The sequence below is a fragment of the Varanus komodoensis genome, unplaced genomic scaffold (genome assembly GCF_004798865.1).
Source record: "Varanus komodoensis strain SLA01 unplaced genomic scaffold, ASM479886v1 scaffold123, whole genome shotgun sequence".
Classification (NCBI taxonomy): domain Eukaryota; kingdom Metazoa; phylum Chordata; class Lepidosauria; order Squamata; family Varanidae; genus Varanus; species Varanus komodoensis.
In genome coordinates, this window is record NW_025335358.1 from 301,898 (window position 1) to 318,705 (window position 16,808).

General features: G+C 44.6%; 1 protein-coding gene across 1 annotated transcript in view; it reads left to right on the forward strand.

Moving 5' to 3' along the window:
• Positions 1-16,808, forward strand: part of ANO2 (anoctamin 2) — a 303,704-nt gene that overhangs the window by 275,322 nt on the left and 11,574 nt on the right. Inside the window, exons 23-24 of the mRNA XM_044422266.1 lie at positions 10,843-10,995; positions 11,136-11,188. Of these exons, the coding sequence (XP_044278201.1) occupies positions 10,843-10,995; positions 11,136-11,188 (206 nt within the window). The remainder of the gene's footprint in view (positions 1-10,842; positions 10,996-11,135; positions 11,189-16,808) is intronic.

The following is a 16,808-nucleotide window of genomic DNA, read 5'->3' on the forward strand; positions in this document are numbered from 1 at the left end:
ACAAACCTCACCAGGAAGTGATCTGACCATGACAGGGGAGTCAAACATAAATTCCTCACCCTCAGGTCACCCTCTTCCTGCCCCGTCGAGAAAACCAGGTCCAGATTGTGTCCATGTTCATGGGTCGGGCCGCAGACATGTTGAGACAGCCCCATGGCCGTCATGGAGGCCATGAAGTCCTGATCCACCCAGGTCAGACCAGACTCGGCATGGAGATTGAAGTCCCCCAGGACCAACATCCTGGGGGTCCTCAACACCAAGTCCGAGACAGTCTCCGTCAGCTCAGACAGGGAGACTGTTGGGCAGAAAGGTGCACGGTACACCAACAGAATCCCCAATCTGTCTCGTTCGCCCAACACCAAGTAGAGGCACTCCAGCCCTGGCCTCAAAGGGACCGGAAGTCCCGTGAGAGAGATGGAGTCTCGGTAAACCAAAGTGACTCCCCCTCCCCTCCCCTCTGGGCGTGAACAGTGCTGAACTAGATACCCGGGCGGGCACAGTTGAGAGAGGGCAACACCCCCCCCTCCCGCCCAGGTCTCCGTTATGCAAGCCAGGTCAGCCCCCTCATCCACAATCAAGTCATGGATGAGGGAAGATTTATTATTGACTGACCTGGCATTGAACAACAGCACCGTCAGGCCCGAGGGGTGGTTGACAAGACTACCTGGCACCCTCTGGCTGGGGGCAAAACCAGAAGGGGGGATAGGTGTCAACCATCTGTCCCTCCTTCTTCTACGCGGACATGTTAAGCCCCCACCGCTGTTACGTGCATTGCCCATGACCACGCCAATGGCAGCGCCCGCGTGCTCCCCAGGAAACATAAACGTCGACATGGCCAGGGGCGACTCCATAAAACAGATTAAAACAGAATAAAATTATAAAAGCAGTTAAAAAAAACCTCTCCCTTCCCTAACATTCAACGGTAGGCGGGCCAATTGCAACAAAAGCCCCTGGCCAGCCCAGCCCCCCACTCGGCCCCCGAACTTTACCCAAATGGCATCGACTGCCCTTTGGCCATTGCCCTTCGGTCGCCAGCCCGAGGCCAGTGGCCTTGGCCACCACCGGTGCTTTGAGGCCGCAGGGCGCTTCCGAAGCCCCGCCCTGTCCCGCACGCTCTCACCTGTGCAGGGGGGCAGGGCAACCTGAACCGGACCTGCGTCCTGGCCGGTGGTACTGGCCTCCGTCGGCGGCACGGTGCGGCAGCGTGGAGCTGTTTGCGTGTGAAGGTCCTTCCTTCCTGTTCAGTTATTTCCATATTTATTTGCAATATCTCTTAGTGCCTTAGCCTTCGTACTCCATTATCCTTCTTACATGCTTCTCAAAATCAGAAGACTATCTCTTACCCCTGTTTTTTAAGGGTTCTAACTAAGACCACAAGTAAATATTTTAACCAATGCACAATACTCTAGCTTTTAGAATTGGATGCAAACCATGGCATCAATGCTAAATCACAGCTACATCCAATCTGAGGAGTCTCTATCCCAGTTGCAAATGTTAGTATCATTTTGGGAAATCACTGCATGTAAAGGTTGGTAGAATAGACAGTCATTTTTTCACCAGCTGCCACAATGTTTTCTGCATTTTCATTGTTATCTTAAACTAGGAAAAAAATGGTGCTAAAATGGTTTGCACAGTAGCCAGTAGCCTTGTGTGGACCAGAATATCTAATCCTAACAGAAACATTACCACAAAAATAATTTAAGCTTAAGCTATAGTCCTATGTACACATAACTGAGAATAAACATTCTTATGAAAATTTAGTGGGACTTATTTCTGAGGGTTTTTTTTATTTCTAGACCATCCCACAGCCAAAGCTCCATGGTGGGTGTATGCAGTTCAAAAAAACAGAGATATAATAAAAATACCATAAAATCAGAAAAATATTAAAATGTTTTAAACAGCTAAAACTGATAATAAAACAGACAATAACAAGGAAAAACAAAAAAGAGTGACTTTGCAAAATATCTAGTGATCTCCCTCAAGCCCTGGGCAGCCAAGGAAGTCTTTAAAAGCCTCAGAAGACAGGACCCTAACCCTAACCTAGCACTTAGAAGATGACAGTTTTGGCACCAGCCAGGCTGCAATGGGAAGATTTTCCATAGATGGGAGCTACCACTGAAAAGCCCTCCTCCTTGTTGCACCCTGCACACTTCCCTCAGAATTGGTACTCAGAGGAATGCCCCAGTGGTTGAGTGTGGTGTCCAAGTAGATTGTGGCTGGAAGAGAAGCTCCAATAAGTATTGTAGTCCTATGCCATGTAAGTCTTTGTAGGTTAAAACCAGCATCTTGCATTGGGACTGGAAGCATACCAGCAGCCAATGCAAGAGGGCAAGAACATAGAAACAGAGTGAGACAGGAGGGGCCTCCTGGGCCTCCCTAGTCTGACCCCCCGCTCCAGTCAGCTCCATCCTGCAAACCAGCCTCAAATCTTGTGGCCCTTCACTGCACCGAAATTGGATAAAATTGGAAAATTTTATATGGGTCTCAGACTGTGGGTCTCACTTATTAACCTGGCTGCCACATTCTGCTCCAGCTGCAGTTTCTGAACTGTCCTCAAGGGAAATCCCATTAGAGTGTATTATAATAATCCAGTTCAGAGTTTATCAGAGCATAGACTACTGAAGCCAGGTGATCCCTGTCCACATGTGTGCATAACTGGGCCACCACCAAAGGCTGGTAGAAAGTGCTCTGAGCCACTGATGCCACCTGAGCCACAAGTGACAAAGATGGATCAAGGGGCAAACCTACTCCTTCGGGTATAGTGCAATTCCATCAGGAACACATTGACTATCCCCTATCCTGTCAGAGAAACCACCCATCAACAGCATCTCAGTCATGTCTGAACTGAGTTTCAGTTTGTTGGCCCTAATCCAGTCCATTGTAATAGCTAGACACTGGTTTACCACATCCACAGCCTCACATGCTGACGATGAAGAGGAGAAACAGAGCTGCATGTCAACAGCATACTGATGGCAGTGCACTCCAAAACTCCAAATGAGCCCACTCAGTAGTTTCACGTAGATGTTAAATAGCATGGAGGACAGAACAAACCCCTGAGGAACTCCATGCTGGAGATCCATAGGTCTGAACTACTGAGATAGCCTTCCAGGTGGAGGAGAACCACTGCAATGCAGTGCCCCCCAGTCCTAACTTAGACAGTCACACCAGAAGGATACCATGGTTGATGGTACAGAAAGCTGCAAGAGGCCCAGCAGTAACAACAGGGTCATGCTCTCCCAGCCCACAGGTACAGGGCAACTGAGGATGTTTCTGTGCCAAAACCAGGCCTGAACCCCAGCTGAAATAGATGCAGTTAATCAGTCTCATCCAAGAGTGCCTGGAATTGATTGGCAGCTGCACACTCAGAACCACTGCCTCTTTAGAACCACTCCCTCTTTAAGGACACATGGAACCATTCCCTCTCACAAGGAGGCATTTATGTGGCCCATCTGGTTGTTCCTTCCTTCCTGGCTTTTATAAGCCAGGAGAGGCAAGAATACAGTACAGAGGTGGTTACCGAAACTTGTTTGAGCACCTTATCCAGTCCTCAAGCAGTACCAAGTGAAATCCATCTAATAAAACCAGGCCATGCTCTGGATATCTCCACAGATTCAGCTGCTTTAACTCTGGGTTCCAGGTTTGAGTGGATGCAGATTTTTTTCAACAGCATACTGAAATTGTTGGAAGTGCCTAGTGAGTAAATTGCAGCAGGCCTGGGGTCAGAATGTAATAAGCCCCAAACAGCCTTGAAAAGCTTTGCTGGGTGGCATAGAGAAGATTGGCTAGAAATAGTGAAGTATATCTTGCTGCCCTCACTATATTCAATTGTAGGCACATACCAGGTATCTGTTACATTCACTGGGAGTTTTCCTCCATTTGCACTCTACTCATCTCTTAAGTTGTTTCATTGCTCTCAGTGCCAGGATATAATATGGAGCTGTATAACAGAGAGGGTGCTTAGGAGAGTTCATGTCAATTCCCTATGGAAACCCATGGAACCTAATCCACTATGGAGAGAGTCACTCAGCATGAATGCTGAAGTCCCCCAGAAATAGAGGGACTCCAACATCACATCCAAGACTACTTCCATCAGCTCAGGTAGGGAGACTGATGGGTTGCAGGGTGGGTGGTACACTAGCAGAATCCCCGATCTGTCCCACTGGTCAAACATAAGGTGAAAATGTGCCAGACTTCTTGAATAGACAGGGCCTCTAGAGAAAGTGAATTCTTACAGCAGTAAGATTAGATAATATGTATAAGATTGTGTACTTATCCACTTTAATAATTTGAGAGCTAAAAATGAATTGACAATCAACAATAATGATAACAATCTAATACTTTTGTGAAAAGGTTATGACTCTGTGGGCTTTGAAAAGCTATACCTTAAGTTATGAAGTTGAATTTTGTTATTTCTGTCACCATAGGAACACCATTCCCAAGAGATTATGCAATGCAAATATTAAGGCTTAACATTAAGCCTTAATATTAAGTGGCTGTGCTGAACACCTCGGTGCTTGGCCGAGGTGATGGGCTGGATGAGGGCCAATAAACTGAAGCTCAATCCAGACAAGACGGAGGTCCTGTTGGTGGGTGGCTCGGGCCTCAGGATGGGGAACTTGGGCCTTGTCCTAAATGGGGTTTCACTCCCTCTGAGGGACAGGGTTCGCAGCTTAGGAGTGCTCCTTGACCCTGAGCTGTCTCTAGAAGCTCAGGTGATGGCGGTGGCGAGCAGCGCCTTCCTTCAGCTTCGGCTGATACATCAGCTGCATCCCTTCCTGGAGAACAACTGCCTGGCAACAGTGGCACATGCGTTGGTGACTTCCCAATTAGATTTCTGTAATGTGCTCTACATGGGGCTACCCTTGAAGACGGTCCAGATACTTCAGTTGGTGCAGAATAGAACTGCCAGGTTGCTGACAGGGACTGGGCGTTGTTCTCATATAACTCCAGTTCTCTGTCAGCTCCACTGGCTCCCGATTGAAGTCCAGGCCCAATTCAAGGTGTTGGTTATCACCTATAAAGCCCTAAATGGCTTGGGACCTGGATATCTAAAGGAACGCTTGCGTCCATATATGCCCTCCCGCCCCTTGAGATCAGCAACAGATGCCCTTTTCCAGGAACCCTCTGTGAATGATATTAGGAGGGTGAGTACCCGGAGGAGGACTTTCCCTGCGGTGGTGCCCCATCTATGGAATGAGCTCCCCAGAGAGGTCCACCTGGAGCTGTCGTTATTTGTTTTTCAGTGCCAGGCTAAGGCCTTTTTATTTAAAACTTATTTTAATTGTTAAATTATTTGTATTTATGGGATTTTAAATTTTTAGCCGAGATGCACCGGAGGTTTTTAAATAATTTTTTCATTGTTATATTGTTATTTATTTATGTATTTTGTTTCTGTTGTGAGCTGCCCTGAGGCTTCATTGCGATGGGGGCGGCATAAAAATGTTTTAAACAAACAAATAAATAAATAAATAAGGCTTAGAGTCAGCTAGTAGCAGGTTTACCTCACACTTGCCAAGCAGCAGCTAAGGCTGATAGTTGCTTCCTCTACACACAAGCAAACATAAAGATTGTGAGAGCCAGTGAGGTGTAGTAGTTAAGAGCATGGGACTGGGACTCAGGCGATCTGAGTTCTAGTCCCTGCTCGACAATGGAGCCAACTGAGTGACTTTGGGCCAGTCACAGACTCTCAGCCCAACCTACCTCACAGGGTTGTTGTGGAGATAAGGTGGTGGAGGAGAATGATGTAAGCTGCCTTGAGTCCTTTGTAGGAAAAAGACAAGATACAAACTGGAAAAAAAGATTAAAATTATTTTTAATTTTAAGAGCAGTGAATCCAAGCATTAGCCCAGCTATATCTGAATTTAATTAAAGGATAAGATTTTAATTTCTATAATAAATAATAGAAATGTGCTAAAAGTGAAAAACATGATCCCACAAGCATTTTCCCCTCTATCCAGGTGATAATTTTGAAATGACCTTATCTTTAGATTGAAATGGACCTATTTGCTCTCCAATTTCTATTCTTTCATTCTCCCATCCAGCATAGCCTGAAAAAGAATCAGGGGTTTCTACAGCACTTAGCTGAAAGTGACTGAAAAGTGAATGTAACAGAACCCTGCTGGAAGTGGTAAGGAAACTGGCATTCACATAAACAAAAGCAGAATTAGGTTCAAGGTCTCTGAGCCTACTGAGATTAATTCTGGAGTTTGGGAAGAATTTCCCCTAAAGCAGGAGAATCCATCAAAACCTCCCAACTTTCAGGTATCAACAAAAGAAGCATTGCTAAAGAGAAAGTCACATTCTTCTGTAATCTCCATGATGTATCTGGATTTGAAAGTGTCATTTTGGCGTGTCATGTGGAGGCATGTTGTATACATTAATCGCTGCTGAAAATTACCTGAGGAATTATTGCTGACACTGAACATTTGAGAAGTTTGATCTTCACTGTGAAAGTTGAAATTTTTCAGGGCACTGCAGTGTTCATGAAGAACCTTCTCTTCTGCTCCTTTGCACATTTCCCTCTTCTTCACTCTCATTTTTCTCCTGGTTTGCTGTTCCTTTGCAGTAGGGAAAGAGTCAGAGGGTTTTGATCCAAATGGGCATCCTGCTGCAAGTAACCAAGTGCACAGAAACAATATTTATGTTCAGATGTTATTCTGCTACTCTCTATTTGCCTTTCTGCCTCCCAGTGTGAGGGCTCATTGACCCAGTTACCTCAACAACAGAAATGTGTTCCCTGTACCACCACCTTGCAAACAGTTTTTCAACCTTTCACAAAGGGCTTTAAAGGGCGGGGCAGGTGGAGGCAAAAGCCTTATTATCTTCCATAATTTAGCTTAATGATCCTAGTGATGGTTCTTGTAACTGCAAAAATCCTGTGATACAGTTATAGAGAGCTCTGCTAATGAGAGGGAGAGTGGCATAGTCTAGTGATGAAAGTAAAAGGCTATGAACCAGGGACCAAGTGATCTTCCACCAGTTGTAATCTCAATGGACAAGTAACTGGGTTAGATTCAGCACCCATTACAGGGAAAGTAGTACAAGGCAAAAACAGGTGTTGAGGAAAGTGGGAGGAAAGCCAAGGCAATCTATGGAGTTTCCTTGTTATTCAAATCACCAAGCAAAACTGATCCAGAAGACTTTATACAAGAGACACACTTGACTTCCTTACTTTTGTGACTGATCTTCCCATATTTTTTGCCTCATTTGATCAGAAGTTGGTGATCATAGTGAGTCTGAATTCCCTGCTTGAGATCCTGTAGCACATCAGTTCAAAACCCACTGCAGGCTGAAGTCCAACACATGTCTAGCCTTATTCAAAGTGCTGGGTCCCTAAAACTGTGCAGTGGGTTTAAAAAAGTTAGCTTGCATTGCATGAGACACAAGGTGTCATGGCATTTCATTGTTTAAGTAACATAAAAAACCAACCTCCTTCCACTGTTTTGCTTTTACACATGATGATTTACTTAAGCATTTGAAGAACTGGAGAGATCTTTTCCTGGGGCCCATGTGGCTTGACAAAAAACTTAGAGGTGATCTGGAAACAAAAAAGGACATGTATAGAAAGTGGATGGAAAGCCAGGTGAAAAAGAAAGAATACAGGCTGGTGGCATGGGATTGCAGAGATGGCATCAGGAAAACTAAATCTAGGAAAGAACTGAGGCTAGTGACAGATAGAAACATAGAAACAGAGCAAGTCAGAAGGGGTCTCCCAGGCCATCTAGTCTGACCCCCGGCTCCAGCCAGCTCCACTCACAACATGCCCACCATGTGCACATCCAGCCTATCCTTGAAAACCCACACCGTTGGGGTCTCAACCACATCTCGTGGAAGCCCATTCCACACCCTTGGGGTCCTAACTGTCAGGAAGTGCTTCCTGCTATCTAAATGGAACCTTGGCTCCCTGAGCTTTGCTCCGTTGAAGCGCGTCCTGCCTTCCTCTGCAGGGGAGAACAGGTCTCTACCCATCTCCATGTGACATCACCTCACATACCTGTATGTCGCCAACATATCCCATCTGAGTCTCCTCTTCTCCAGGCTGAAGAGACCCAGTTCCCTCAGCCTTGCCTCATACGGCATCCCATGCAAACCGGCCACCAACCTTGTGGCCCTACGCTGCACTGACTCTAACCTGGCTATATCCTTTCTGTAATGAGGGGCCAAAACCTGAGCACAATACTCCAGTTGTGGGCACACCAGACTCGTGTAGAGTGGTAGTAATACCTCTCTTGATCTAGAAGCCACACTTCTGGCTATGCAACCAAGGGTGGCGTTCGCCCTCTTGACTACCACATCACACTGCTGACTCATGTTTAGCCTGCAGTCAACCAGTACCCTGAGGTCCCTTTCACAAGTGCTGCTCTCCAGCCACTTGTCACCTAACCTGTACTTATGACAGCTATTCCTATGCCCCAAGTGCAAGACCTTGCACTTATCCACATTGAATGCCATCCTGTTGTCTCCTGCCCATTTCCATAGTCTGTCCAGATCCTTCTGGATCTGGAGTGCCTGCTCCTCAGTTGTGGCCACTGCTCCAGTTTTAGTGTCGTCTGCAAATTTGATCAGCAGACTGTTCACCCCTTCTTCCATGTCATTAATGAAAAGATTAAACAGGATCGGCCCCAGGACAGAGCCCTGGGAGACCCCACTTGTCACTGGCCACCATCCTGATGATTCCCCACTAATGGTTACCTTCTGCTTTCGGTCAGTCAACCATGCCCTAATCCACCAGACAGTGCTTTGGTGTATCCCAAACTCCTCAGTGCCTCCACCAGGATATCATGGGGCATTTTGTCCAAGGCCTTGCTGAAATCCAGGTATACCACATCCACTGCATCCCCTCCATCTAGCCACCTCGAAACCTTGTGGGAGAATTCCGCAAGGTTTGTCTGGCAGGACCTGTTTTTGTGGAAGCCGTGTTGTGTGGCTGTCAGCCTCCCTTCCCTATCTAGCATCACTAGATCTCTCTCTATTATGAGCCTTTCCATTGTTTTTCCTACAATGGACATAAGGCTAACAGGTCTATAATTCCCCAAGTCCCTTCTACTACCCTTTTTGAAAATTGATGCCACCACTGATGCCACCCTCCAGTCCTCTGGAACTTCACCCGTTCTCCAAGAGGCCTCAAAAATGGAGACCAGCGGGCATGAGAGAACTCCTGCCAAATCTCTAAGTACTCTCGAGTGTAACCTGTCAGGGTCTGGTGACTTTGTAATGTCCAATGCCCTGAGGAGCCCCTCAACTTCAAGGGGGGTGACTCTAACCTGTGCCCCTAAGTCCCCAGCCTCATCTAATCTCCTATGCAGCTATCCCCCATCCTGCTTTGGGGAGAACACAGAGGCAAAATAGTCATTTAGCATCTGTGCCTGTTCCCTCATATCAGTCACAAAAAGCAGCAGAAAGAAAAAAGAAAAAAAGCCTTCTCCAGATATGTCTAAAGTAAAAGGCAGAGGAAAGAATTGGAGGTTCAACTACTCTATGTGGCTGCCAAGACGATAACAGATGACAAGAAAAGGCAGAAGTGTTCAGTTCCTACTTTGGCACAGTCTTCTCCCAAAAGATCTATGCCAAGTTCTGACCTAGGTAAAAAGAAACCAACTATATCATTACAAGAGCAGGAATACTTGGCTAAGCAATACTGCAGGTGAGAAAGAGCTTGAGGTTGTTGCAGGTCACAGGCTGAATATGAGTTAACAGTGTAATGTAGCTGCAAAAAGGGGCAATGCTATTTTAGACTTCATTAATAGAAGTATTCCTTCCAAATCCCATGAAGTACTAGTTCCCGTCTGTTCAGCACTGGCTAGGCCCAATCTTGACTACTGTGTCCAGTTCAGTTTAAGAAAGTTTATGCTGGTAGGGTTCAGAGGAGGTCAACAAGGATCCAGGGACTGTAAACAAGGCCCTGTGAAGAGTGTTTGAATGGACTGGACATGCTTGGCCTCAAGAAGAGAAGACTAAAAGGAGCTATGATAGCACTCTAAAAGCACTTGAAAGGCTGTCACAAATAGGAAGAACAGGATCTCTTCTTGATCATCCCAGAGTGCAAATGGAATAACGGGCTCAAGTTTCAGGAAGTCAGATTCCAGCTGGATATCAGAAAACATTTCCTGACTGTTTAATCAGTACAAAATGGAACCCATTACCAAGGGAAGTTGTGGGCTCTTGCACCATAGAGGCATTCAAGATGCAATTGGACAGCCATCTGAGAGGGATGGTTTTACTTGATGTCCTGCACTGAGCAGGGGGTTGGACCCCATGGCCTTCTAACATCTTCTAATTCTAATAGTCCATGATTATATTATTCTATGATTCATAGCAATAGTCAGGCAAGTTGCAGGAACTGAACTACAGCTAACAGGAACCATTGCTGAGGAGCAAGGCAAGCAGGATCCACAGCATGGCAAGGCAGGTCATAGCAGGAAAGCATATGCACAGCAGGACAGGATCTGGATCAGGCAAGATGCAGGCTTTACCTCAAGCAGTAAGACCTGTATTCCTTGAGATCAGTTGTTCTCCCAGGGCTCCCGCTGGCACTCATTAGGGGGCTGAGAGATCCAGCACAGTCTGGGGTGGATCCTGTGAATACTGTGGTGGGAGTTCTGGTTCTGGCCACGAGATGGAGCCCCAGAGTAGCCCAGATCCTGGCTAGGTCATCCCTCCAGGGTAGCGGCAATAGTGGCAGTATCAAGTTGAACCGTATCTATCCATCTATCTGTCATGACTCAAAGAGTATACAGCTAATATAAACATGGCAATATATACAACAGTTTGAAAAGTCACTTGCCGATCATCAAAAGTCTTCTTGCCAATCATCTTTAGGAGCAATGATTCTCTGTTTTTTAGTCATACAGTTTGGCTTCGTCACACTCTTTGTGGCTTCCTTTCCTCTGGCTCCAGTGTTTGCCCTGCTCAACAATGTAATTGAAGTCCGCCTAGATGCAAGAAAGTTTGTCAGTGAACTAAGAAGGCCCAATGCAGTAAGAGCAAAAGATATAGGTATGTTTTTTTTAAAAAAATTAAAAGATAGAAATTAAAATTTATATCGAGAGATCAAAAGAAAATAATGCTTAGAATTTGCTTAGAAGTAAGACTGGAATGAAGATAAGACATCACAACAGCTTTTCTTTCTCTTGCAGGGATTTGGTTTAACATTTTGAGTGGAATTGGAAAATTTTCAGTTATAATTAATGTGAGTATTGGGATATGCTTGTTTATGCAATGAAAGTATGGAATTAGATGTGATCACATAAATCTGACCTGAAAACCCATTTTGAGAGAGTAGTTATATTAGAGCTTCTCCACAGAAGGGCTTTAACCCACTTTTAGTAAGCTTCTTCTGTTTTTGTTGCAGGAGGAAAAATGTGTGCTTTACATGATTTTTCCCCCTTGTGTTTGTATTTCTTTTTGTCATATTCAGTTAACCAAACACAAAATGGTATAGCTGCACTAGCCGATTTGCAGCAACACACAAGGCTGTTTCTCCAGTTTGAAAGTGAATATCAGACTTTCCTCATGCTAAAGAAAAACCTGCAAAAAAGGGCTAGAAAATGCAGGAGAGTCTCTAGAAGACAATGACATTTGAAAAGGACCTGAAAACTTATCTGAGTGAGGGATCATGAGAGCACAATTAATACATTCTGTAGACACCCATGAGTCTGTTGCAGCAAGACAACAAAGAGTCCTGGGACAACATAAGTATTTTACACATTTATTTTGACCTAAGTGTACAAAAGCTTAAACCAGAGTAAGGGTACCACAAGATTCCTTTTTGTTTGAATTGACAAGAACTTTAGTTCCTTGGGTTGACATGAAATGAGGTGGAAATAACTAAGAATTTTCTTTAAATGTTATTTGTTACCACTTGCCTCAATCTTCCCTCCAAAAGGTAATACATATCCCATCAGCCTCCATGGCTGGGAACCAATCCCAGCACTGCTCCTGCCTTCATCACCTGCCTCCCCTGAAGCAGGGCACAGGCTGGTAGAATTTTGCCAAGAGACTACGATGGTCATAGCAAACACTCTTTTCCAACAACACAAGAACGACTCTACACATGGACATCACCAGACGGTCAACACAGAAATCAGATTGACTATGTGCTCTGCAGCCAAAGACGGGGAAGCTCTATACAGTCAGTAAAAATTAGACCAGGAGCTGACTGTGGCTCAGATCATGAGCTTCTTGTTTCAAAATTCAGGCTTAAATTGAAGAAAGTAGGGAAAAGCACTAGGCCACTCTGGTATGACCTAAATCATATTTCTGATGAATATGCAGTAGAGGTGACAAATAGATTTAAGGAATTAGATCTGATAGACAGAGTGCTTGAAGAACTATGGACAGCGGTTTGCAACATTGTACAAGAGGTAGCAACTAAAACCATCCCAAAGAAAAAGAAATGCAAGAAAGCAAAATGGCTGTCTGAGGAAGCTTTACAAATAGCTGAGGAAAGAAGGGAAGCAAAAGGCAAGGGAGAAAGAGAAAGATACACCCCATTGAATGCAGAAATCCAGAGAATAGCTAGAAGAAATAAGAACGCCTTCTTAAATGAACAGTGCAAAGAAATAGAAGAAAACAATAGAATAGGGAAGACCAGAGATCTCTTCAAGAAAATTGGAGATATGAAGGGAAAGTTTCATGAAAAGATGGTCATGATAAAGGACCAAAATGGCAGGGACCTAACAGAGGCAGAAGAGATTAAGAGGTGGCAAGATTACACAGAAGATCTATACAAGAAAGAGCTTAACATCCCTGATAACCACAATGGGGTGGTCGCTGATCTTGATCCAGACATCCTGGAATGTGAAGTCAAATGGACCTTAGGAAGTCTGGGCAACAACAAAGCTAGTGGAGGAGACAGTATTCCAGCTGAGCTATTCAAAATCCCAAAAGACAATGCAGTAAAAGTGCTAGACTGAATATGCCAGCAAATTTGTAAAACTCAGCAGTGGCCACAGGATTGGAAAAGGTCAGTTTACATTCCAATTCCAAAGAAGGGCAATGCCAAAGAATGTTCGAACTATCACACCATTGCACTCATTTCACATGTTAGCAAAGTTATGCTCAAAATCCTACAAGCTAGGCTTTACTTCTGCTTCGTTGACTATGTTAAAGCCTTTGTTTGTGTGGATCACAACTAATTGTGGCACGTTCTTAAAGAGATTGGAGTACCAAACCATCTTATTTGTCTCTTGAGAAACCTATGTGAGGGTCAAGAAGCAACAGTGAGAACTGGACATGGAAGTACTGATTTGTTCAAAATTGGGAAAGGAGTATGGCAAGGCTGCATATTGTCATCCTGCCTATGATGTAGAGCACATCATGCGAAAGGTAGGGCTAGATGAATCACAAGTTGGAATTAAGATTGGGGGCAGAAATATCAACAACCTCAGATATGCAGATCTGCACTTTCTAATGGCAGAAAGTGAAGAGGAACTAAAGAGCCTCTTGATGCGGGTGAAGGAGGAGAGCGCAAAGTTGGCTTGAAACTCAACATTAAGAAAACTAAGAACATGGCATCCGGTCCTATGACCTCCTGGCAAAGAGATGGGGAAGAAATGGAGGTAGTGACAGATTTTATTTTCCTGGGCTCCAAGATCACTGCAGATGCTGACTGCCACCAAGAAATTAAAAGACGCTTGCTCCTTGGGACGAAAGCTATGGCAAATCTAGACAGCATACTAAAAAGCAGAGACATCACCCTGCTGACAAAAGTGGATATCATCAAGACTATGGTTTTCCCAGTTGCAATGTAAGGCTGTGAATGTTGGACCATAAGGAAGACTGAGCACCAAAGAATTGAGGCCTTTGAATTGTGGTGCTGGAGAAGACTCCTGCAAGTCCCTTGGACTGCAAGGCGATTAAACCTGTCAGTCTTAGAGGTGATCAACACTGACTGCTCTTTAGAAGCCAGGTACAAGATGAAACTCACATTCTTTGGCCACCTAATGAGAAGAAAGGACTCCCTGGAGAAGACCCTAATGCTGGGAACAATTGATGGCAAAAGAAGAGGGGGATGGCAGAGAATGAGGTGGCTAGATGGAGTCACTGAAGCAGTCGGTATCAGCTTAAGTGGACACTGGGGGATGGTGGAGGACAGGAGAGCATGGAGGAATGTTTTCTATGGGGTAGCAATGGACCGGACACGACTTTGCTAAACAACAACAACAACTACATCTCCTAGCTGGATCACCAAGATGTCAGCTCGTTTATGAGAGAAGGGACAGCATGTGCCCACTCAGAAGGAAACAGAGTTGTTCGTTCAGGAGGCCACACCAGGAAGGGACATGGTGATGTGGCCATGCCAGGCAGGCAAGACATGCATCTTGATGATCTAGCCAGGAAGTAGGTAGACAAGTGATAAGCCAGGGGATGCTTAGGCAGGCCACAGGCAAGGTGGCTGATCCAGGTGGACAGCAGAGGCAGTATGCTGGGAGGGACGACAGGAAGTGCAGGGGCAGCTAATCAGTGTCCTGTCCAACTCATCTATTGCTAGGGGAACAGGACAATGAAAAATGGTGACTGGAGTGGCTGTGGCTGATCTTACTGCCAAACACATTGCAGAAACAGGGAAATTATGGACAAACCTATTAACTGAATTTACACATCATAGCAAGCAATGCTGAAATACGGAAACCCTAGAACAAACTGTCCTTTTTCTGTAGAAATTCATGGCAACTAAATGTGCTATCATGTTTCAACTTGTTGTAAGCCATCCTGAGGCTATGCAAAGGATGGGATAGAAATGTTTTAAGCAAACAAACAAATATGCTTCCTATATTCACATAAAATGATAAGCCTTTCCTGCCATGGCGTGGTGTTACATGTGAATTCAGCCGATGCATCTCATTCCACAACCTGTTTTACCAGAAATCTTAAGAAACTTAGCACTCTTGTTCTAAACTTTATCAAGGGACCTGATTAGATCCCAAAATTACATAGTTGAGCCTTTAAGACAAAGCTAGCTGAAATATCCAAGAGGAAGTTCAGGTTTCTTATGCCCAAGATCAGAGAAAGAAAGTTGACAGCAAGTTGAAGCAAGTTGGGCTTCTCTGCACATAAGAGGTGTGTCCAGAAAGTAATGAGAATGATATTTTGAAATTTCTTTTACTGAAAAAAATTGCAATTGAACATTGTCTCCTTCAAAGCATGCACATAACACTCATCACGATTTTTCCATTCTTCATAGCATCTTTGGAAGTCTTCAAGTGAGATGGTGTTCAGAGCCTGCATAGTGGCTTTTTGGATGTCATCCACACTACCAAAATGGTGTCCTTTCAAACCATTCTTCATCTTTGGGAAGATGAAAAAGCCACAAGGAGCCAAGTCAGAGATGTGGCACTGTGATGTGTTTTTCAGTCAAAAACTCTCTGACAGCCAAAGCACTGTGGCTCGGTGCATTGTCTTGATGAAGGATCCAAATTGAGCTGATCTCAATTTGTGCCATCAGTACACTTGTGCAGATGATAGTGTAGCTTCTCCATAAGCTTTCCTCACCATTTCCACAGTTTCTTATGCTCTTTTACCCAATTTTACACAATTTTATCAGGTACCACTGTTCCAAACTCACTTGCATTATTCTTAATATGAGGCACTTGAACAGGGTGTCACAAAAAAGAATGTCTCAACTCTGACAGGGCTGAAATACAACTTATCAGTATACCTGGGACCCCATCCCAAGTGCTTTGGCCAGCTTCTCCCTTCACAGAGCCCTTCATGAGTGTAGGGACTTCATTCTCATTACTTTCTGGATACACCTGTATATTATACTCTCATGATTCTTTGCTCATGGAACTTTGCAAGGCCTTTTCATGACATTGTCCTTCTTCGGGGCCTCTCCTGTGTTTTCTAGGATTTTTCACAAATGTGGAACGGCAGTGATGAGGGGGCGGGGGAGAGCGTAAAAGAGACATTATTACCCCTGCAATGAAAAGGGAAGAAGAAACCTCAGTAAAGCAGTAAGAAGTCCATAATCTGGTACTGCCACCCAATTTAATCGAGATATTATAAAGAGTTTGTCCCACATTTTCATTCAAAAGTAAGCAAAGACACTTGCACGTTGTAAGATAAGATATCCACTACTTAAATACTTTCTATGGGTTCTCATTTGCATTATATGAAAATATCCTTTCAGGATGACCCTCACAGGCAGAAGCAAACTGGTGTGTATGCCACTATGGAAGCAAAGCCATGCAGATACAGATATGTGTTCTTCCTATATTCTCAGAGAAGCATCCAAGTAGCATCCATACCACAATATCTCTAAAGATTCTGAACCTTACTGCTGGCAGTTCCACACACCCTGACCAGGGTGTGTGGAACTGGCAGTTTTCCTAAACACATCCTACTGCTGGCAGTTCTCCTAAATAACATCTAGGAGAAAATAAATGCCATGCAGCCAGTGCACGGGCACAATGGGGCAAGTCCTCGGTGAATACAGAAACTACCCTCAGGAAAGAGCAAAAGGAGTAGGAGCACATAAAAAGAGCTATGGATGGATGGATCATACTAAGAGTCCAGCATTCTGTTCACACATTGGCTAACCAAGCATCCTCCTGCTTTTGTTCCCTGACATCTAATGAACAGGGATGCTGCCTTTGATATTGAAATTAACATACAGCTGTGAGGATAAGCAGCTATTGATATTGATAAGAGCTTGAATGACACAGGTGACAGTGGCTGCAAATGCTTGGCAATCCTTTCTGTTTGTCTGAAAAGAATCCAGTATAGGCAGAGACAGCAAGGATTAAACAAACTGTGAAGCTACCACTGAGGAGGAAAGTTCCTAGCACTGTTCTTTTGTAAGGAACAGG